Here is a 25,185-nt window from a genome sequence, read left to right as displayed (position 1 = left end):
TTTTTACGTCCTATGCACACAATCGCAATCTTCTTCTAGTAGTATTTGGTGGCGGATGGCATACCAGCGTCTGGTTTGTTTAGAATCACCTGCAGAAAGGGAGTGTTGAGGCTGTATAGTGAGAAACTGGTGATCCAAATATGGTAAAGAGCGTTAATATCCTATCGACCAATCACTATGCACTGGTTAACTGCCCATTTATAGACACTTCACTTGACAGAGTGATGAGCTTTGTTAAAAAAACACGCGTTTCAGAGAGGCGGGGCAAAGTTGACATACAAACATGCCCGGTATGTAGAAAATACAGCGTTTTTAACCTTAAATCGTGTAAAATTGCATTAAAACAAACAATAATAATTGTTTTAGCCGTGTCATTTGACCCCTTCAATGTTTCTTCAAAATTCTAAACGAAAATATTTGTTTTATTTGCATTTATTTACCGTAAATTGAAACAAGGCATGGTGAACATGACAAAAAAGATGCATGAAATCTTGAATACTGTTTAAACAACACAACACTACTGCTTTTTACATATGTTCAGTAAGATCAGTAAAAAATGCATCTTTCATGCATTTGCATTCTTTTACATTGCTTTTGGGTGATTGTTCAGTTGTCATTCCTGAGGTTTGTTTCTATTGAAATTCAACAGCTGCGGATTGAAATTGGCCAAATACATGCATAATTAATTAAATGTTTCGATTTTGCATACATTACCATTGCCGTCTTCTGACAGCCTTCCCCTATGAAATGTGATGTTATGTTGTCACATATGTTTAATGCATGTTAGATTAATGCATCAGATACACCTAAATATTCACTTGTTTAACGAGTGATTATTAGCTCCAACCTTCCCTGTATTTTAATACCTGTTGTTCTTTAGGAAACAACCACAACATATTAAAATATATATGTGAAAAAAAATTACTTCACAATGCCTTAGTTATTCTGGTCACAGTACTTTACTCAGGTAGACATTCATAACGTCACAAAGATTTTGCATTATAGGGTAACATTACACAAAGTTTACATTGTGTAAATTATGACAACCTGTTTTCATTTCATCAACCTGACATATTGAATATAAACCAAAAGCATGTGGCAACTATTCTAATGGACAATTGCATCTAGGTATTCCAGTGATTTAATGGAGGACATATAAAAATGCAGTGGCATACAGTCACATTATAGAGAATTGTGTGACTAACTCTATAGCAACTGTTTGGGAATGGCCCATTTTTCTTCCAACACAACAGTGTCTATGTTTCAAATCTATCCCAAATGTTAAGAGGTCAAAGACTGTATTTTTAAATACTCTCATCTAAATCTCGTTGGAAAAGTCAGAACATGACAAGCGCATTGTAAAAATAATCAAATCTAAATGCATCATTTCAGATCGGATCCCGAGCAATTCTTATTTGATATACATGACCTTGTTGTATAAAAAAAGTCCTTGCTTATGAAAAGAGCCCTAAGTAACATACCCCAACCATCACATGAATACCGGGAACTTTCTGTGTGCTTCCTGTGCAGGCGAGGCGTCTACTTTCATCGTCTTGTATCCAGTAATACAAATCGACCTGCTTCAAAGAACACTTGATTTGTGTTCACCTACTGTAAGCCAGTCTCAATGTCAACACAATCAGAGGCAGATCCATCGCATCAATAAATTAAAGTCTGTTTGCATAGTTGCAATGTGATCACGCAGGCAGAGACAGAGAGAGAGAGATACAGGGCCAGTGCTGGGCGAACGTCCTGTGAATAGCAGTGGGGACCATCAGTATTTACCTGTACAAACAAACAGTTTACTGGTAAATGAGTGTAACCAGTGTTGACTAAATTACTTTTTCAGTGTAATCTGGTTCTACTAAATATACAACTAAATTTGCAATGAAACAATATTTTAATATTTGGTGGTTGAAATAAAAAGCTTTATGGTAAAGAGCACCGAAGCCTTTTACAAAGTATTTCCTTTAACATTATACATCATCCAATTGCTAACTGAAAATTAAAACTGGTTTTATTATACCAAATAAAAAAATATTATACCAAATAAATAAATCAATTACCATAGTTAAACCAAGGGTGTTTTTGTAAGAGAAGCACCAATTCAGTTTATAAATTAAATAGTAAGTAATATTTTGCATGGGATATAAGGCATACATTTTTAAAATAACATTTGATAAGTGAAATAATTTTTATTCTGATAGTCTTAATATATTGTTTTTGTCTGATATACACTACAAAATAATCAAATAAGAATGTTGTGCCCTTAAAACTGTAATGCACTCATTTTACAAGTCCTTAATTTGTGTAATAATCTGGGTCCACTACCGTCCAAGTACCCAATTCGGTCTGTAAGGCTATAGTGTGAGTGAGGTGAGAGAGTGTGGAATTACAGTTACCTCTCTCTGAGCACGAGTGCAGGGTTATTGCTTAGAAAAGAGAGCTGCTGCTCCAGACTGCAGACACGAAAGGCCAGGTAACATGAAGACAGGATGAGAAGGATAATTCTGCAGGCCACACGGAGACAGGAGTCATTTGAGTTCATACTGAATCCAAATCAATGTGAATTATAGTGAACAGAAAACAGAAGACCAGCACACTGACATGTTTTACTGGCTTGATTAAAAGAAGCTTTATCGGCATGATAAATCACATGTTTACACCGCCAAAGCACAGGAAAATTAAATATAAATATGAACAAATACAGATTAAGATACAGTAAAAATAAAAGTATATAAGTATCTACATATACACTCTCCCAGCGATCGAACAGGTTTAGGAAAGTTTTTTTCGAACATATAAAACTGTAAAGCACATGGCACGGCCACAGGAGAGCAGGAGAAGGAGCATGAGCAGACGTCACTTTCACTTGTGTGCAGTAGAGAGAGAGAGAGCATACGTTCGCGAAGTTCAGGTGTTTGTTTGTTCACTGCATTTGGGTGATGAATGTTATATAAACGGTGTATATAGCACTGGGTTTGGAGATCGTTTGAAACTGATATATGGAGCCGTCCCGGCGATAAAAGATGCCGGACATGATGCCGCGTGGTTTCGGAAATAATCGTACAGTTGTATCTATCTTTTATAAATGTGATCAAACACAATACTCTTCGAAGATACGAAGTATGCAATACTACTCTATAGGTACACAAGATTAATATGAGATTGGCAGAAACCACGCGTGTTACGGCCGCTTTAAGGTTAATTGCTAGGGCCCATGTTTGATAGAAAGTGTGCAGGGTGTCTAGATGTTGCTGTAGACCCTCTTTTGTGGGTGACAGCAGCACCAGATCATCTCCAAACAGAAGGCATTTTACTTCAGTGTCTAGTAAGGTGGGACAGAGTGCTGGTGACTGTTCTAGAGCTCGTGCTAATTCCTTAATGTATATGTCAAATAGTGTAGGATTTAGACTAGAGCCCTGTCTCACTCCACGACTCTGGGAGAGAAAGTCTGATTGCTTGTTGGCAATTTAAACTGCAAATGTATTATTTGTGTACATTGATTTGATGATGTCGTAGGTTTTTCCTCCTATGCTGCATTGAATTAATTGAAGAAAAAGCCTCTCATGCCAGATTGAGTTAAAAGCTTTTTGAAGTCAACAAAGCATGAGAAGAGCTTTCTCTTATTTATGTTGGTTTCTTTGTAAGTTAAGGTACGAGGAGTGTTTATATGATCTGATGTGCGGTATTTTGGTTGGAAACCGATTTTCTCAGGATGTTTCGGTCGTATAGATAATAGAGAAGTCTGCTGTTAAAAATGTTACAGAAGAGTTTACCTAGGTTGCTGTTTACACCTATTCCACTGAGACCTTGGTTCAAGATCTTGGTTAATATACTTGTACCAAGGATGATATTAAACGGTTTAAGAATGGAGAGCGTGAGTTATTTAAACATATATTAAACATCTAATTTATCATTCTCATATATTCCACTGTACACAAGATGGCAGCAGATAGATAGAGAACGCTTATAAATACTGCACCAATTTGACACTTCTCTATTAGACTTCTTTATCTTCAGAACTGTATTTATTCTGCTGTTCTGGCATTTTCATTTGTCTCTTTTTCTTTTAATGGGACAAAATAATTGCTTACTAAAATCATTGATGTGATAATTGATGTGATACACCAGTATTTGGGTTTTTAATGAACAAAGAGTTACAAAAGAGGAGCCTAACTCACAGCATAATAAAAAACTTCAGTAGCTGATACTCCATCTGACCCAACTCTGGTATCCTCTCTGTGATGAGGATCTTCTTGGTTTCCAGAACTTGCTCTACAATGGACAGAGAGGTTAGAAATCTTAGCACAGCCACTGAGATGAGTTATAATGATCATCTTCTGATATTTCTGATGATGGAAGCCAGTTAAAAACTACTGTATTTAAAACCATTTTAAAATTTCAAAATAATATATTCACAAAGAAAATTAAAATGAATATTTTAATAATTGTAAAAACTTTGTCACACTATATTACTAGGTAAACTGCAAAAAGCAAAAAAAGAGTTAAAAAAAACTAAAAGACTGTACAATGTTTTAATAAGTTAATATCAATTAAAAATAAGATCACCACCATGTTTATTCTTTTAAAACCTCTTGTTAGCATCTAATCTAATTGTAAAATCCATATTTCTTTTAAAATCATGACAATTATACAAAAAAAGCCATAAATGTAATAAATGCTTAGTTGTTAGTCCTGCATTTTAATGCATTCTCAGCATGCTAAAATCTCCATCTATGCTTAATCCTGTATTGCATAACACAAGTAGACCCTGCTAAACAGAACCAACACACACACACACACACACACACTGCGAGAACAAAATGATCACAACATGTACAGAAGCTTGATGTGACCAGCTTGTAGACGTCTAAATCATTTCATGGATTTATTTTCATCCATCAAATGGATGTCAGAGAAGTTTGATTAACGGGGAAATCAGAGTAATAATCCGCTCATGTCTAATACTTTTTCCCACAGCAAATAAAACTATTTCACTTGCTTTTACCCAGAGGCATTGAGAGAGAGAGAGAGAGAGAGAGAGTGAGTTGCATAACTCCATTGACTCTAAAGGAACTGTTTTTTCACAGCACTGGCGGTTCATGGAGCCTTTTAATAGTTCCTGGAAGTTATTAACGCACAGAGATGCAGCAAAACAGACCAACTGTGACATAGGACATAAGTCATTTAATGAATTAAAAAATGAATGAAATAAAGCATTTAAAGGGAAAACACAACCTCCTGTAAATATCAGAAGGCTTTCTGAATCAGGTGACACGGAAAAATGTTGAACTTACAATGATGTGACTCCCTCTCTCAATGGCTCTGCTTTTACCCTTAAAAGAACATCACTCCATGTAGGGAGGTATTATTATGGGTAGCAACCATGGCTATCCACGGTTTGCATACTATCCATATGGTACAACGTACCATGTAACCTTTTCAAATAAACCATGGTAATACCATAGTACATGCTAAGTGATGGGTGTACTTAAATGACTGTCCGTCTCAGCTCTGATCACTCACCCTCCAGAGGATTGTCTGTCTGAAAGGACGTGTCTACAGCATTCAGAGTGCTCGCACAGTTTCTCCGTAAATCGGGGAGAGACGAGGATACAGACACTGCTGACAGCTTTCTTCTCCACTTCACCACTGGAGGAAACTCTTCTTGTACTGGAAACACTTCAGGAACTGGAAACTCATCCTGTACCAGCACAAATAGAGAACACAACCAATGACAACACAGAAATCTGATACATTTATATACCCTCGTATTTAATTGACACATATCACTGGAGTCATTGGGACCCTGAACAAGAAGAAATCGTAGTAAATGTAATCTGAGAGAATCAAACCTACCAGAGATATAGAGGTGGGCTCCTCCATAAACTGTTTAAGACTGAGGATCTTCTTACCATTGACCTGTGGAGCATAAAACATTACATCAGTGTAACTGAATATTTACCATCGATTCATCATAATCTACAGGTGAACATTCATTTATGTTCTCTACATGAAACCGACGGAGAGTGTTGAGTTCTCTCACCTGGAGATGAGTGCAGATGCATCTCAACACATCATAGACACTGTCTCTGGACAGTAGAGATACAAACACATACTGTGAAAGCAAAACATAAATAAACATAATATTAAACACTAAAGCAGAGGAATAAATAGAGACATCACATCTAAAACGGTTACTATTTTCTAATACAGAACCATTGTTTGCGCTTAGTTGGCATAACCAGAGACACACGCATACATACACAACCCTCTAGGGAGGACTACAGAGTACTCTGGTTTAATCTCAGTTTTCAGCCACCCATAATCTCAATACCAGGGAAATAATACTATTTTTGGGAACATTGAGAGTGTATGAAAGCTGATCTCGTGGAGAGGCTTTATGGATTACAGTCTCCATCCTGACAATGTACCTGGAGGATTTCATTCTGCTTCACTCTACAGGAAGTGTGTAAATGCCTTTTAAGAACTAGAATGTAGGGATTACTGATCTTTTACGGACATCAATTGACAATTAAATGGAGACTTTTGACACTTTCACACACAGGATACAAACTGGTGTTTTTATAAGAAAGAGCGGTACGAAATATCCTTTCTCATTTGTATTTAAACTAGCTAGCCAATATTAGTAATACATTTGTTGACACGAAACCTGCAATTGATTTTTAAGTGGTTGAAATTATACTTAAATGTAATGTTTTCTTTAAGATTAATGGGATAAAATAATCTAAATTAGGGGTTTAAACTGTGTTCGGACTATGATTGCATATATGTTCTTTAGAGTTTCAGAGATATTAATAATATCTCAAACTATAATAAGATAACGAAGTCTGAATTTGAGACACATTTACAATCTGCAACAAACTTGACCCTTAAAGGGACTGTTCACCCAGAAATAAAAATTAATCGTTTACTCATCCTCATAAAAAATCTCTCAAGAGTAGAACTTTCCTTTGGGCAAATTACATTTACGTATATTCATTTGGAATATTCCTTGCACAGTTATCTCACTGACAAGAGAAAAACATGACAGTTTACATAACCAAAAGGGTAAAAAACATTGACAGATGTGAGAAATGCTGATTCAAGACCAATTGAGACTCATGTTGTGACCTCAGTGTGCAGTGTTGCATTTATTTACATTCACCCTGCTCTGCAGTGTCTGCTGACTAGGCTGTATTTCAGTATGCCAGCATTGGACCTGAAGCCCAGTGGAGTCACCTTCTGATTGCTGTCTGTGGTGATAGCCAAGCCATTGGGGACCAGTCCAGCTGTCTTGTGTTTCTTCACCAAACGCACTGATGCTACAGGAATGGCCACCTGAGACACAAGAGAAAGAGGAAGAAGAAAAGAGGAATTTATGTGTATAAAGAAGTCTCTAATCTAGAGAATTCTTGTGAATTTTCTAGAAAGAAGCTGGCCTGCTATCTTTAATCACTGAATTACATAGAGCACAAAAGAACAACAAAAACCTCAACAGCCATAATTGCAACACTTCTGATCAGCTGTTTCTGTCATACAAGATATCTTTAAATTGCTTGCTAATACAGTAAAACAACATATTTCAGATTTTCAATCAAACCTGACATCATCTGTACCGTAGATATCTTTTTTAAGCTCAAATTGCACCAATAAATGCTTTTGTCTCTATGGCATGAACACTTAGCCGCTCCCTGCAAAATCTTTGTCTTAAACAGTTGATGATTGGATCATTTTACTGGAAGGTGGGACTTCAGTTGACAAGTGATTAATGATTATTACTCTTTTCTCTATTCATAGTATCTTTAATATCTACACTATTTATTGAATTCAGCAAAACAAACAAACAAAAAATAAAAAAAGAATGTTACAAAACAAGTAGTACCTATTAGAATTTTTTATTAATTGTTACTATATACAAACGTTATGTAACCCAAATTTAACTTCCGGTAGACCTACGCAAAGAGTCAATAACTGTTGAGTATTTTTTATTTAATTTAATAAAATGAAACAATAGTACAAAAAAAATCATATTAATTAATATTAATGTAGATTAGGGGTCGTAGTATAAGAAAGCAAAAACAAATAAAATAAAATAATACAAAATATAAACACTTTACTAATTATTGGGGGGGAGGAGCTGGCTGTCTATAACAGTTACATCACACATTTCTAGAAGTCGGTAACACCTGTTTCTTTTTTTAAATGTTACAGACAGCAACTTTTCTAGTTCTGCTGTTAAGAGTTTTATCAAACTATTTGTTCTCACCTTGATGTCTTTACCAAACAGGTTGGCATAAAAACAAAGCCAGTTTCTTGAGATGTAAAGTCGTCCTTGCAGCAAGATGTCTCGCAGAAGAGCGCATGAATACACTAAAGGAGAGGTCACAAGAACACTTCAAATCGTGCAAGCTTATACTTTTGAGGTTGAGTTCAAGAACAGTCTTATTTTACTCAGAATGTGAATTACAACTCAAAGCGGCAGCTTATCTAGTTGATACTTGAACACCAATGTCAGAAACACAATGTCAGACAACATTAAAATCAACAAAATGTTCAGCAAACACTACAAACAGGACTAACAGTGAATGCAATTCATTAAAAATAAATACACAAGGTCAGTTTACGAGAAACAAGTGCCTGCAGAGGCTGCAGTAAACTCTTACCTTTCATCAGAATCTCTTCTTTAGGAACGCTCTGGAAAAGCTTGTGGTACTGCGCAGTGTACTTGCTGACGGTCTGAGAAGCAGAGGAAAGAGAAATCAGCTGTTTAGCGCAGCTCTTCTGCAGCCTCGCTCTTTCTCTTAAGGGATGCGAGCTTTGCACCAAGCCCAGCATGCTGACTCGACACAAGCTCTCCACACACACACTGAGGGAGCCTCAACTGAGCGTGTACCGCTGCAGATACCCTATTCCCTGTCCCAGGACACAAGAACACGCTCGGCTCTCTTCCTGTGAGCTAATACAGCGTTTCTTCTCTTACTATACAACACTCTCTCTCTCTCTCTCTCTCTCTCTCTCACTGCCCCATCACAGACACGCAGCAGAAACACCCACTCCACCTCAGAGGCACAACAGATCATTTAGATAATGTTGATGATGTAAATGGGCTGATCCTGTAAGTGAGTGAATATTTAACCCTGCATGTACTGCCACATTGCGAGTTTCTAAACTGTACGACACTTTTTGTACATTTTAAGGCTGGACTTTGGTGGTACAGTGCTGCTTTATTTGTGCCAGAATCTTCTATTGTGACCTCGACTCTTTTGTGACTTAAAACTCAGAACACAAGATCTCTCTCTGAATCCGCAGTCTACAAGACAAACGTTAAACTAAAGATGATATCTAAATACCCAAAAAGAGCAACAATATATTTTGTACATGCAGTGAGTAGAGATCATGTTCAAACATGCGAGGTGAAATGTATTCCAAAGAAGACAGCACAAGGACACCTTTCAAGAAGTTTTTATCATTTAAATAATGGAAAAATATACGTAGGATTAAAAATGGAGGAAAAATCAATCCTTTTAGGATTCTCTGAATTCATTTTGTTTGCAAGAATCTTTTGTTTGTAGGTGCATCTTGGTTAGAAGACTTAATGGATTTTATATGGGATTTGGTACTTACAGATCCACCATAGCATTTCTTTACATCTTCATTTGACAGGTCGTCTTCAAGCTGTAACCTGTGATGCAGAGAGAAAATGTATGAACCTCATGAACACTTATGCTGATCTGACAGGAATTCATAACTATTTTACTAGGTGGCTAATTCTTATGAATTTGTATGTTTTGAATAGTACACAAACGTATGATAACTAGAAAAAAAGGAATACTACGAAAATACTGAAGCCCCACCGCTAACCCTGCCCCTAAACCTAACGTCACTGGTGCGAAAGTAAATCGTACTGAGATTGTACGAATTCATATAAATTAGCCAAAATAAACAAACTCTTAAAACAGCTACGTTGTTGCCGTGAGATTGTGATGGATTATTATAATTTAACTGGACTACGATAGAAGCAGCTATTATGAAACAAGTGGATGAGCAGTGCTCAAGCTTTAACGAAATTAAACACATTTAATTCTCTGGTAAAATACATATCAACTAAGCTTAAACATTGATTCTGTGCTTACAAGACTTGTTAACCTTGCGTGAACTTAAGAAGCTACACACATCACAATGTTTCCATTACAGAGGCGGCGATGACCGTTAACTTTTTCCTTCAATCATTCCACCACATACCACAAAACATTTGCATGACACACATTAAACAAATAAAAAGTAAGTTTGCATTCTCCTTGATTTTTCTTTAACTATAAGGACACACATAAAGATGGCCGTTAATGTATGTTCAGTGTATGAATTTTAAATAGAATGCTGCTAACCTCTTAATCTCACACTGCGCCACACTGGGGGCGGAAATGACCATTAAACGTCCCCTATGTTCCACCGAAAAAAAACCCTACAAGGATGACCAGTAAGTGACATTTAAAGTCATATGAAATTAAATTATAGACGTTAGTCATTCAGCACCCAAACTGTGTACACAGTCAGTAAGGGGGCATAAGAAACACGGGCACATGGCCAAGAGCCCAGCGATGAGCAGAATGATAGTGTGCATCAGAACGACTTGTTTTCTCTAACTGTACTGCTGTTAAAGCACAAGTGAATGTTATACTTCCTCCGTCACACAACGTGACTGCCAACACTTCTGACACGGACTAACCTTTCTTTTCACACAACATTGTTTCTGGAAACCAATATCATGTCCCCAAAGGCCAGTGCTGTTGGTGCTAAACTTTGTATTGCTGCATGCAATAAAGAATATACTGTATATGCTACTATAGCTGACTCAACCTATTTCTTTTGTTGCAAACATTGTCATTTTTTTTAAGTAAGTAAACAACTCCTGGAGTCGCTCAGATGTATAGTGGTGCACAAACAGGCCGTGGGAATTGCGGTCATGTGATGTGACTTCCTGTGTGGTGAGCGATGATGTTTTTATCGAACGTGGTATGTAGTGTGCATGCATATCTGGATGACCTACTACATTACTCAAACCTTAAAGTATACAGTTGAGCACGGTTGGGTCCTGTATCCCATAAAGCAATGCGATCTACTTAACTTTCTAGAATTGAATAAAAATGCATAATAACTGTATTTATTTTTCAAGATAGATGGATGCCACTTTCTCATCTGACAACAGCTTGCATTGCTTTCATAAAAAATATTCGATTAATCAATTACTGTGTGCTGAGAGCTGTAGGTTTGTAAGTTTGTCCATGCCGTTATCTCATGGAGATAGAATTGTTCTATCTCTTGCGCTATAAATAGGTTTGGCTCTGTTATAAGTGTACACAGGCAGTCTTTAGGGACGCCTGTACATGTCATGCATTAATAGTCACTCATTTGGATTTGGTTTGTATAAATCTAAAAGTATTATAAACCTCCAGAAACGAACACAGAGTTGTTAATGCAAAGGTTTTGTGTATCCAGACATGAGTCACACGCTATTCTTATGCTGTGCTGTGATGGCCGGTGACTGCGGCATGGCACAGTTGCATTCACATTTTGTTCTGCCTGCGGAGGTGGAGAGTTACCACACTGGCAGGGTGCATGGACACCCTTGGCTGTGGTTCTGCACAGGCAGGCTGATTAACAGCCAAAATGCATCTAGAGCCAGAAAGAGAATATGTCCCAGTGGCAGTGTACGGTCAATAATTCATCTAGAGGCGAGTAAAAGGAACAAAGATCGTCAAACTGGGATTTTTACAGAAGAAACACAATACAGGCTCTGCGATAGAAAGCTATTCCGTCATTCTGCCCTGTGGATGTCAAGTCACCAAACAGAACGGATGACTCTGTGAGCACATGATATAGTGCTCAGCTACAACCCATCTGGAAACCAATTCCTACAATTACATTCAGCCTCCGAGCAGACTTACATAAGATGTGCACTTAACGTATATAACCTGCCAACAGGGGAAATTGAGTTGTCACGTTTGTTCCCAGCATCCACTTTTCCTATTTAACAGATAAACAGGACATGCAGAGAATGTTAGCTTGTGTTTGAGAGATTAAACAGCAGAACGATGTCTGAAGAGATTTTGTGCGGTGCCTTCCAATCTAAAATTTGCCTTTTCTAAAGTGGTTGCCAGGTCATTGTTAGGTAATTGTTCTTAGAATTTTCTTGACTGCTCATTGGCCCATGTCTTTTCCCTAGATGTGGCTTGGGTGTTTCCCTCACTAAATTTGAACTACATTTTATTTGCCAAGCAAATACTTTAAAGGACTCATTAAATGAGCACTTTCAACATGGTTCTATGATTTATTAGGGTCTTCGTGAAATGTCTGGAACATATTTGCATTAAAACACTCAATGGCTGTGTAAACAAACCCCCTTTGCCTCATCAAAAACAGTTATGCTCACCCGTTTCTGTCCATGTCTCTTTAAATGATAATGAGTTAAGGGCCGTTCACATAACCATAACAATATCTTAATTCAGGAGAATATAGCGGGGTTCACACCATAACTATAACGATGCAGAAGATGATATCGCTGGTATCACTTTTCAGAAGGATTTTTTCCCAGCTGATGAACGATAAAACATACTGTTAAACAGTTTCTGTCAGATAATGTTTGACTTGTGATCGCAAGACATCTGTTATGTCAGAATTAAAGATTGTAGTGGTCAGAAAGCGGTGTGTTTATGGGGGAATATTATATATGTAACGCAATATATTCTTTACGTCACGGACATGAGCTTCAAAGAGAGCATCCAGCCTTTGCGCTCATATTTTGGATAACATAACGTTATTGTTATCGTCCATTGGTGTGGACACAAATATAGTTATAGTTATCTTTATAATGTGAACGGCCCTTTACAGTGCACCCAACCCCCCTCCGTCCGTGACTATGCTGTGACAGATTTTTCAGTCTCAGGACGAATGATTTGAGACGTTTCATAAAGCAATAAGGCCAGCGAAGTAATGGGTTACAGTGCATTTTATAACAGCTAAGGGCGTTGTGGCCCGCCGTGCCTAAAACCCTGTATCTGTAATAAAATGCACTGTAACTTAATGCTTCGACGGCCTTATTGCTTTTATAAAATGGTTACTCCATATGCTTAGCAAGGTTTCATAAAATAAAGTAAATAAAATGATATTTAGGCTATGTGCGGTCAGCTGTTATATATGGGGGTATTTTATAACTGCTATAACTCCGCTCAGCCAATCAGAATCAAGGAACAGAACTGATCGTTTTATAAAACGAAACTAACCGCAGTGTTCGCCTCTGTTCATAAGCAAAACAGCTTGCAGCAACTGCACATATTATCGCACATAATGTATTAACATACATACAGCTAAACTCCAAGTGCCCATTAGCCAAATAACATAAAGATTAAGTTTAAAACTGCCTTTCAATGTTCTGTTTAGCCGTGACGTTATCCTCATATACAGCACATGTGCCTCAATTCAGACTGTGTACTTGTACTGTCCCAGGTTGAAAAAGCACTCCGGCTTGAAGTGATACAAGTAGGTTTTACGTATGGTTTCTGAGGGATTTCCACTAAAAATGTAATAAATCCACTCCTGTCTCGTCCGAGGTTAGGACTCTGTGCAGCAACTACATTGCATGTTGTCCATGAACTTTAGCAATGGTGTGACGTACACTGCTGTTGCTTGTGAAAACAACAATGGCGCAGTGGGTGGAATTTAGTAGATTAGTTTCAGAGTTTGAAAAACACTGCTTTAACCAATGATGGGTCAAATCGAATCATTTTCTGGGTTATTTTAACCTGACAGCTGGGTTTGCCCTTTCTTGCCCCAACGCTGGGTTAAAAGTAAGTTAAGCACTGTACTTTAATGCTTGATTCTTCGAATCTCTAAGATGGGTTATATATATATAATGGCTCTTCTCATTGTTTTTGGCACTGAAAAAAAATATGTATCCGTAAGTGAATAAAGATTGTTTATAAATGCCTTCAAGTAAACAGCTTTTTATATTTTATATGTAAATTTTGATTCTCTGAATGTTATTTACCTCTTTAAACCTAAGATGCATATTTCACTTTATTTATGTAGGATATTTGCATAATGCTTGGAGGTTATTACGTGGATACAAATCTTTTACATTAAGAAATGGAACTCCACCCCCTTAAAATTTACTTCCCGTCTTCCAAAAACAATGTGACTCATTGCAAAGAAAGTATTCTAGAACATTTCTGCATTTTATTTCATTATTAAATGAACAATAATGAACATGAGTTCCTCCTCGACAGCTCTTATTATAAGATATACTTTCCACAAACAATTCTTTGGTGATCAGCAACAGTGAATATATTTTCAATATTCAAAAGTGCAGGTTATGTAAGGCAGGGTAAGTCACGACTTGCCTAAACTGTGAAAGGTGCATGTCGTCGTCCTTAGAGGGATCTGACTGATCGTGAGGTGTCACAAGCCCCACAACTTCAGCCTGATACTGTTCATCGTTCATGGTCTTAGGCCTGCGCACACACAAACACACAAGGACGTAACACGTTTCTAATGTGCAAACACAAACAATGCAGATCTAGCCGTTTCCCTCAGCAGAGAGCATGCCATGTGCTATTTCTGGGCTACAATTAAAAAGGTGTGATGAATGGACCTCTGGTGGTGTTGTGAGCACAGCAATGCTATCATCATTAACACAGGCACTTGGTCTGGCCTATTTCTTCCTTGTTATCTTTAATTAGGAAACTTCATTAGGAAGGGGACTGCGTCATCTCTGTGTGCTCTGACAGACATCGCCCTGTCGTTGAAGGTCACAAGAGTTGATCTGGTGCTTAATGCACCCCAGAGACCCTGCAGTACATGCGAGGCAGTGCGTATGCAGCTGTATGATGTATCTTGAAAGCGCCTACTTTGCATTTGTTATTCAGCCTTGTGCTAATGTACCTACAGGACAGAAATCAGAGTTGTTGTAGAGTATAAGTTATGCAAATCAATCACAACCAGGGGCAAATGTTAAGAGAAATTTATAAAACATTAGGAATGAAGTGGCAATCCATCCAATATGGGGATTTATTTGAACCTTTGAACATCCGAGCTCTTCCAGTTACTTCCATTTAAAAATAATTTAACCATAAAATGGCAAAAACATAAAAAAAACGTATAGACCGTTTCAGCGGACACGCACATTGACTGCAGTTAACTTCCGGTCTGTGTTTGACTAGTTCCTTATATATAACCTTATATATAATTAATTATTAATTAAATTATTAAATAGCTGTTTATATCTTAATATTGTTTAATAATAATTTAATTTATATTATTATTTTATTGTATAATTTTTTTTTAATTTAACGATTTGTAAAATGTTGTGGTATGTTCATTTTATTAAATAAAAATGTGTAGTTTTGATTTGATTTAAAAAACTGAATGAGAAATTGACATTGAGCGGTTGAGCTTAATCGCAGTCTAAACTCAAAGTACTGTAGAGGCAAGTTTGGCCAATTCAAGTTTCTTCACCGTTTCTTTTGCTTGTTTTCAGAAATAATCTATAGGCAATATTATTTGTGAATGTGTACCGGAGGTTAAGTGCAGTCCATGAACAGTGCTTGCGCAGTAACGTTTGTTTATGTTGTCACTTTGAAACTGTCTTAAGCTATGAGCTGCAATTTCATACAAACTGTCATTTTAGGAAATGTAGTGCCTGAGACCGATCAGACATGGAATAACTAGTTATATTTCTTAAATATAACACCAACACCCCCTGTCATTCCAGATACATATACTCTCTGATCACTTCCAGCCAAAATCCACTGGAGCCTCAACAAACTGCATAAGGGCACTTTCCATCTTTTGATGGACAAGACAAGCAAGTATCATACTTTGGTCTTATTAATTGATGCATAGAGCAACATTAATCCTTTTAACAAAGGTGCTTTATTACAAGAAGAAACTGATGTTTTCTTCAGGCTAATGATCTTCTGAATATCATATACTGCCATAAATCCATGCTCTGCTCTTCTCTCTGCTTCAACTTAAACCATCTTCCAATGCTTATCTGTATGTGTATGTGTAAGATTAGTATGTGTCTAGTCTAGGTAATAAAGTCCTGTTTTATTTCACATGTGACGTTGTTTGTAGTTCATGCTCATAATTCAGAGTCCCTTAACATGCGGGTTCTTGCTACCTGCTCGTAATGCTAACTGATTTCCCCAAATCATGTACTTTGATCCAGATAAGTATAACTGATCATGATCAATTAAATTCATCACAATTTGGGCTGATATTTGTTTCCCTTTCAAAGGGTGGTGGAGGATATATAACTTATAATTGTGATCAAAGCTCAATAATTTGTACATAATTGGTGAAGAATAGTGCTTAAATAATGTTCCTCATTGAATCCCCTACAGAAATAAAGAGAAAGTTTCCCCCCAAATTAATTTAAATTGTCATGATTGAAACCTTGGTCACATTTGACTTTCCGTTCCACTGACTTCCATTCATACGCATGCGAATGCGTCAGACTGGAAACGCAAGCCCATCTGACTATATTTCGCTGCATAGCAAAGTTCAAGTTTGGTGAACTCTGACCTGCTTATTTGCGTCACGTGAGTGCGTGAGACCAACAGAAGATCAAAATGTCACACAGCGTTTCTCAATACAGAAATGTTGAAAAAGGAGGAATCACTCCTCCATTTTTCGTAGCACCGTCTGAAAATTTTTTGCATGTTCAAAGTCTATTCTGACGGCAAATTTACACACCCTCAAGTTCTACCAAATCTCTACGAATTTCTTCTGACGACCCCGGGGAAAAAAATTGTAAGAACGCTTGTAACCAAACAGCTCTTGACCAAGATCGACTATAGTAGGAATAATTACAATGGTAGTCAAAAGTGCCCCAGAACTATTTGCTTTCCTAGATTCTTCAAAAAGTATTATTTTGTGTTTGAGAGAACAATGAAATTTACCAAAGAAAATTCTTACTATGGTAGTCAATGGTGGCCAAAAGCGGTCTGGTTATAAGCATTCATACAAATATCTTTTCTCATCAGAACAAAATAATTTATACAGATTTAGATCAATTTAAGGGTGAGTAAATGAAAAAAATAATTTTGAAAGTGGTCATTTAAATAGCATTACTTGAGCTTTAATTTAGAAACTTAGTACACATAGTAAACTGCATATCATTCACAATAACACAACTCAAATCAACAACATGTCACAATAACAAATAATTGCTTCCACAAGAACACCAAGCAGTTCTTTTTTAAGTCTATCTGTGCCTTAAAATGGACGGATAATAAACCTCTGTGAATGTTGAGAGTTCATCAGGACCTCATCCTCTATATTAGAGTGCAGACAAGCGACACAGTCACAGGATAACTGCTAATCCATTTAACCAAATCAACTTTAGCTCTGCAGCAACAACAGCGTCTCTTAAAGACACACTGACATTTCTCTGCTGCTTGGCATCACCATTGATGTCACAATTGGCACACGTTATTGGGCACAAAGCATGATGGGAACACATGCTTGCTGTGACTGCTTATGTCGCGTCTAAAATTAAACAAGTTTAAGAGATGAAATTGGGGTTATTAGGAACTAAAATCCAAAAAATCTAAATGTCTAGCATCCTTCAGACAGCCAGTCAATGGTCTGGTCAAAATTATATGTGTGGTTAACATCAACCAACCACGGACATTACTTAAACACAAATACAAAAATAAAGAGATAAATGAGGATATTGGACATGAATGCTTTCTTAATGTCTGAATATCTGGAATTTTTGTGTATTGTATGCACAGCCTTCTAGTACAACAACACATACTGTATGATATGTGATATGATATGTGATATCATAAATGGTTAATGTCAGTGGTATACAGTGAACAATGAAAACGGGTTGCCTGTATTTGAGTTAGGATGCCTCAAGGGGCTCACAGCAATAAATGTGAAGCAGCTGTACTGCAGGAGGCTAATACACCTATTCTCATGAAACATCTGCAGGCTGTATCCTCACCCCAAGCTGTTGACAAAGCTCTTTTCTGATCAATACTTTGCAAGTCATTCACACACCATTATGAATTTTATTGTATTAACATTCACACTGTTTTGCAGGGGCACAATCCAGGTGAGTTTATTTTGCCAACACCTGTCTGATGGGTACACACTGTCAGTAATGTCATAGGCCTTTGGGGAATCAGATGAATGAAGACAAATTTGTAAATAAGAACTCCCAGGAAATTCTTTGTTTCGTTTTGACACCTTTGAAAAACAGGGGACCACCCTAGTCATCACTATTTTTTGCCACTAAAGCCAGTGCTCGAATTGAAGGGGGCCTGGGGGGTCCCTCAGATATTTGTATTAGAGTTAAAATTATAAAGACAAATGTGATTAAATTCATGCAATGGATATGGTATATTTTGTAAATTTATTATTTACAATAATTTATGTTAATTTGTTTATGGGATAGTTCTCATGTCTCTTTCAATTTGAAACGCCCCGCCCCACATCAAAAGACTGCTAAGCGCAGGACAGTGAAAGAAGCCTTTTCTTTTCTGTAAGCCTGTTTTTAATACATAGAATATAGTTATGGTTATCATTTTTAAATATATTGTGTATTTTGTATAAAGTGTATATAGCGAGATTAACCCCCATCAAAAAAAGTCTTATAAGGGGGACCCCCATAAGACTTGGTTCAATTCGAGCACTGACTAAAGCCATAGTTAAGTATTATGGGATCTCCCTGAGATAGGGGTATGCCTACATAGTAACACATAATACATATTTTGTATTATCAAATTATACATACTATAAATTACTGCAGTATTTAGATACTATTACTAAGGTTGAGGTGAAAATATGGTACCTTAAAGTATTATCTGTTATATTGTAAATAATAAATTAATGTAAATATTTACTCATAATACATAATTACTCAAAAAAACTTTTTGAATGACCTACATTAGTAGTCTTGAATATTGGCCTATACATATGTCCTTTCAACAAATAAATAAAAGGGAAATATGGCAAATTTAGGATAAAGAAAGACAGGGAATGAAACATGTAAGAATGATAATCCCAAACAATTATTTCGCTAAGTAATATATTTCCCAATTAGATGTTTAGCCTACATTTATTACCATCTGTTTTATAATTAAGTAATCATTTTACATGTCAGATTAAAACGTAGGCCTAAAAGCCATTCGTGAACAAGTCGACAGATTGATCAATCAGTTAATAAAATGGATGGATGAACGTAATCACGCAGAAAATTAATGGGCTAGGTCAAAATAGAACCAACAAATTAAAACAAATGAAACCAAATCATACAATAAATGAATCTATTAAAATAATCACTGACGTCTTATCTTTGAGTTGTTTATAAACACCATAGACCTAACAGTCTCGTCATCTGGTTTGAGAAAATGATAGCCTACATACCTGATGCATGCCTTCGCTTGTGTCCCACATAGATGTGTCAGAGTAGATAAAGGTACTATTTATGGCAGTGTGGAAAAAATAGCCAAGGCTCATAAATGTCCTATTTATTGAGATTTAGTGAACGTAAACGGTCCTCAGTGTGAGAGAAAGCTTTACAGTGAGTGTACGTTGCGTCAGGAGCTTTAGAGGAGTTAGTGGATCATTGTGGTAAGGGAACCCTGCCTGGATTTATTCTTCAGTAGAAACACACACACGTTTATCGTATAGATTGTATTTTTACAGGATAATTTCAATAAACTTACTCATTGATAAATTCTGAAAATTATAATGCAATGTGGAAGTTTTGATATGGGTATGAATATTAGGTCTAAAATCTAAAGCAAAATCTGATTTGGCTATCAGTAGGCTAGGCTACAGTATTGTTTTACATATGCTAACATTTTAATAGTTCAATTATGTATTGACTATTAATACAAATACATAATATAATAGAGTTATTGATGCAATTAATTATACATTAATAAACCATATTATTAATAATGTGTTTATTGTTAAAGCTTTAAACAAAAACATACTGTAGAAAAGTAATATAGCATTATCACATTATATAGTATTCTTTAACTATAGTAAGTTAATAAACTGTATCAAATAGTGTAGAATATGCTTCAATATTTACTAAGCTTCAAAAGCACTATCTAGGAATTTCACAACAGTTTACCGTAGTACACCACAGTACGTTTTCACAGGTTTTGTAGCCTCACCGGTCATGGGTGTGAGAGGTCCGGGTGTTGTGACCACGAGGGCGTCTCTGTGGTTTGGGCCCCTCCGCTGAAGGAGCCTCAGAACTGGCAGCATATATAGTGCATCCCATGAAACCCTAGATGGCCACTGAAGCCTTGGTAAACAGTAAGAGAAAAACGGTACTTCCATGCCAGTTAGCAGACCTTGCAGGATATCAGGGGAGAAAATCATAGGCTCAGCATCTCCCTGTTCCCCTCCCCCCCCCCTTCTCCTCCGACATCAGAAATAATCTGATTATACATTTACACTCCACAAAATCATCCTTGCATAATGTGCCGCTGAATAACGTCGCACACAAAAAGTACCTTTTGTCAGGGACAGAAAACACTTAACACTTGCTGAAAGAGCTTTAGAGCTCCCTTTGTGCAAATGATCAGAAACAATTTCCCTTTCCAAAATGTTATTGTCATATGACTTTCTAACTCTGTTAAAGCAACAAAAAAGTATGTGCTACGATTCCAAGGATATAGAATATTATGTATCTTCCGACAGTGAAGCGCTTGCGATATTTCTAGCATTCTAATATTTCTTTTGAACCTGGGAATGCAAAGGAATTTCAAAACTGAAAATAAACTAAAACAGGGGCTAGAATTATATATATGTTTGAGTGTGGTCTCTACAAGACCAATAAGAACAACTCATTTAATAACCTCAATGTACAAAAAAATCATAGAGATGTACATAAAAATGTGATGTTATGTCACACAAGTTTGTATAGAATATATGCATTATCTAGCCACAAATACTTAGGGAGTGAGTGTCCTCTAGTGGTAACTAATCTTACAACAGGAACCTGTATAATCTTAAAGGGATAGTTTACCAAAAATGGATAATTCTGTCATCATTTACTAACCCTCATCCTCCATTAACTCCCATTGTGTTTATTTTCCCTACTATTGCAGTAAATGGGCAATGAGATCTGTTTGGTTTACTGACATTCTTCCAAATATCTTCCTTCGTGTTTAGCAGAACAAAGGCATTTATATACCTCAACCCAAGGGTGAGAAAATTCGACTTTTCATTTTCGGGTGAGCTATGGCTTTAAGAGCAACACAAAATAGCGGAAAACACATTTGTTTCCTTAAAGTAGATTCGTTTTTATTTCCCTTGTCATTGTATAAATGAAATTACCGTTTAATTGCAATACCAATACCACAGTCACAAGCTTAATTCATACGTGAACGGAAGAAACAAAAGCCACACAATGACATATGTGATTGTCTCATAAAAAGATTTATTTTTTTGCCTAAATGTACAAAGGCAAGTTACAGTATTGTATAAAAAAGAAACGGGGTAATGTACACTTTACATAAGAGAACAGTCTAAGAAAGAACAGAAAGGATTGGGTGAAACAGCCAAAGAATCATTTCAAACAGCCATATAAAAGTAAACATCCTGTAAGTACCGGGGGCAAGATTCTCGGTGATGTAATGCCTTCGAGACTCTGGGTTGAAACGTAAGTAGAGTGAGGTGGTAGTCCATCGCAAGAAATGATGCAAAGCATGCAACAGTGCACTGCTCATCATAGATATCAAAGCAAATCAGCTGAGCATCATTTCATGACTAAAATATGTTCAGGTCTTTATACTTTTGAATATTCAGAAGATGCCAACTCAAACGTCCCAATGTGTATAACTGGATTGTTGATTGAAATGTATTTTAGAGGGCAATGTAAAATGCCATCTCTCTTAGTGTTCAGTGTACCATGGTTCATATGAAAGGTAGTGTAAATGAGCCAACGTAATCCTCCGAACACCTGCCTGCTGTCCATCGGCTAAAATCTGCCTGCTCTTTATGAAAAAAACTACCCACATTAATGCACATTTTAGCAGCAAACAACCAGTTAAACCACTTGAGATCATTTGAGCGCCAAAGAAAGCTCCAGCGTTCACTCCTACGACTTTTTGAAAGGGAACTATTGAATGCAAAAAGAAAACCGCAAGCGTTGTGAGATTAAGAAAGAGCAAATTAAACTAAAGGGAAGATGGCTTCTCAATAGCTATTTTAAAACAGTCCCTCTGTACATCACACACAGACATCATATAGTGTGTGCAACCGAGAATTACGACAGCGTTTGGTACAAAACTAAAGTTTGCTTTGCCTGAGGAGACACCGTATATAGTCACATCTCTAGTGCTATAGTACACCATGCGAAACGACATGTGAAACACAGTGAGCCTATGAAAGGATGTTCAATTCAAACAGCCATCGAAACACGCCGGAGTTCACAGCACTTTAACAATAAGTGTTCAGGGATAAACGGCCCCATGCAAAGAACTTTAGCACAATTAGTACAAAACTACCGGGCCTCTGTTGTTACTAACCCCTCACTTGTATGTACCCCTGCATAGTGCTATAGCAGAACGTCCCGCACACAAGCACCTTTAAAAGAACTTCTAAACCATGTCACATTAACAAACATCCATTTTTAAAACCTTAGCGACAGATCTGAAATTCGGTTTGTGATGCGGTCAGAAAGCCATCGCAAGAAGTTTCAAGTTGAACCACAACCAAGCTCGAACCAAATTCAATTCCTTTGGGTAAATAGACTGGTAGCATGATGTTACGTACTTACGAGGCATCTTGTTCCACAAATTAAAGGCTCGTTCGAGAATGAGATCTTGCTGAAATCTTAAACCTGTTGTGCATGGACAGCAACAGATGCTTCCCTTGAGCTCCATGCTGATACAACAGCTGAACATGTTTCACTAAAACCCTCATCATAAATGAGTATCATATAGTTTAAGTAAAGTGGTGTGACCGGCTGTGATAACTCAAAAACGTAAGACCTCCAATAATGAGACATCTATTTGCTTTGCATTGAACTGTGCTGATAGAAGAGCGACGTGGGGCGTGAGGAAAAGAGAGCAGTCTTGAGGCATGTGGTAATGAAAACCGTTTAAAAACCACCCACAGAAAGACGGAATTATGAGACAATGCTAAATATTATCTGCTGCTTTCACTTGTGGTATCGCGAGAACAACAATTCAAAAACCGTGGGTCAAGAGATTGGCTTCTTCAGCGAGGATGCAAATACAAAATAAAAAAAGGGAAACAACTTCAGTTATCTCAGTGTGATAAAACTATTTTCAGTTTTTCAGTCTTCGTGTTCTTATTTCCCCTCCGGTCCGAGCCTCTCGTCTGGCCACAGCCTGCTTAATGAGCATCAGTCCTTGTCTCTTAAAGGTTCCTCAACAGTTCACAGGTAGAGTTCAGTGGCCAGCTGGGCTCTGAGCAGGGCAGAATGGCTTTGAACCTGGCCTCACAGTCTGTAGTGGGGTACGAGGTACGGATACTAGGAAAAACATTGATCTGCCATGCATTCCGGCAGAAAAAAAACCTAAAATATAGAAACACCATTCAACTGATGTCTACATGAACTCCATATACTTCCCCATGTGATCCAGTCACATGATTATTTGTAAAGGGTGAGATATTCAGGGTTCCCTAAAAAACACAAACGAGAAACAATGCGTTAGAATAAAGCAATTCGCCTGTAATTGATAGATGAAATGTATTTTTGAATTATGGACTTTTTTCTATCATTCCACCAGAGGTCAGTATAAGGTGTCATTGAAAGTATACGGCTTGTTTAGCTACTACTGCTGCTGCTGCTGCTGCTGTCCTTAAATCACCAGCCTCAAACTAAAGGCCTTAAAATAATCTAAATGCCTTGGAACGGATGGACGTCTACAGAACCCACAATATCTCTAAAAGCTCCTATACTGAAGTGCCTGTGAGCTTCAGGAACTACAAAGAACTCTCTGTAAGTGTGGCTATCAAAAACAAGCTTTTACATAACATTACACATGACATGAAAGGAGAGACCACAGTGATTCCTTAATTTTTTCAGCCAGAGTTTAACTCTCTGACTACTTTGCTTTATCTACAGGTTTCCTCTTACCATTCTCACCTCCGTGCTGGCGGGTACAGGGAAGGGGCTGAGGCTTGCTGACTGGCAACAATCGCTGACGATGAAAGACCTGCAATAAAGAGAATCAATCAAAATCAATCAAAAATAAATGCAGTGTAACAATTAATACAGTGATATCAAAATTTTACAATGCGAAAAGTCAAAATGCAAAAAGCTTTATAATAAAAACGAGAATCTGTAACATTTGTCTATATATCGCCATCTCTGAAACAAACAAAAAAATCATACATAGGTAGTAATAGTCAATAGGGGGCACCAAATTATCCAGAGAAGAAAGAAGTTTATTATGTATTATTAATTAAAAAAAAAATTTGAGATAAACTGATTTATTCACACTATATTTGAATGGTAGTTGTGTTCGCATTAATTAAAAGTATTATTTAAAATTGTATTTTGGTTAATTTCTGTGACCATCCATATATATATTTACAAATTAGTGTTTATGTAGGTACACAAACATTTGGCAGGCAGGTGACCTGATGCTGCTCTCAAATTGGCTCACGTAAGAACGTCGCCAGGGTGCTGCTCTGTGCGCCCCAGACTGTCCTACTTTTGTTGAAAGCGTATCAATATTGATGTTTGACCTCATGTTATTGCAATTCTCAACCGTTTCACAGAGAATCCTTTTTTCACCCAGAACCCCAGTACGGAACATAATGAAGTTTATATACAAGTTTAGAAGTAAAGACTTGCATGAACGTCATTTACAAATACACTGCAACAGTGATAAAGGATGAGCTTTCCTTGCCCTTAGTATAAAGTGTTTACACAGCACACGAGATACGTAACAAAAGCAGAGAACACACTATAATCAGTGATGCTATTCGCATTGGATGCTGTGCGCTGCGTCTGTTTACTCTCACTTCGGATTTTACACTAGATTTAAGGTGTTGATGTATTTTAAAGCTATATAGAGAGATTTTTTAAACGTTTTCAGTAATACCAACTATAGTTGTTGTGCTTGTATAGCTGAACACAAACAGATGACGAGACACCCGATGATGGACTGT

At 37.0% G+C, this 25,185-nt stretch overlaps 2 protein-coding genes across 4 annotated transcripts in view; both read right to left on the bottom strand.

Annotated features, from left to right (window-relative positions):
• Positions 1-436: 436 nt before the first annotated feature.
• Positions 437-20,311, bottom strand: gramd2aa (GRAM domain containing 2Aa). 2 transcript variants are annotated; one of them, XM_056758968.1, is made up of 11 exons: positions 20,202-20,311; positions 14,403-14,513; positions 9,631-9,688; positions 8,670-8,742; positions 8,273-8,376; positions 7,246-7,344; positions 6,050-6,121; positions 5,863-5,925; positions 5,530-5,707; positions 4,185-4,278; positions 2,399-2,510 (listed from the first exon to the last, which is right to left on the bottom strand). In XM_056758968.1, exons 1-11 carry the CDS (start codon positions 20,309-20,311, stop codon positions 2,399-2,401), a joined length of 1,074 nt encoding a protein of 357 aa, XP_056614946.1. The 2 variants fall into 2 exon arrangements, with proteins under 2 accessions (XP_056614954.1, XP_056614946.1); XM_056758976.1 differs by lacking the exons at positions 9,631-9,688; positions 14,403-14,513; positions 20,202-20,311 and adding an exon at positions 437-1,785 and having other exon boundaries at positions 2,403-2,510; positions 8,670-9,060.
• Positions 20,312-21,453: 1,142 nt separating this feature from the next.
• LOC130420681 (zinc finger protein 609-like) overlaps positions 21,454-25,185 on the bottom strand; it is a 51,335-nt gene continuing 47,603 nt past the window's right edge. Inside the window, exons 8-9 of one of the 2 annotated variants that reach the window (XM_056748181.1) lie at positions 24,146-24,224; positions 21,454-23,688 (exon numbers count right to left, since the gene is read on the bottom strand). In XM_056748181.1, the coding sequence (XP_056604159.1) occupies positions 24,151-24,224 (74 nt within the window). In that variant the 3' untranslated portion in view covers positions 21,454-23,688; positions 24,146-24,150. The remainder of the gene's footprint in view (positions 23,689-24,145; positions 24,225-25,185) is intronic. The other variant, XM_056748173.1, reaches the window with a different exon arrangement.

The sequence above is a fragment of the Triplophysa dalaica genome, chromosome 1 (assembly GCF_015846415.1).
Source record: "Triplophysa dalaica isolate WHDGS20190420 chromosome 1, ASM1584641v1, whole genome shotgun sequence".
In the NCBI taxonomy this organism is placed as follows: domain Eukaryota; kingdom Metazoa; phylum Chordata; class Actinopteri; order Cypriniformes; family Nemacheilidae; genus Triplophysa; species Triplophysa dalaica.
This window is presented reverse-complemented; position numbering and strand designations above follow the sequence as displayed.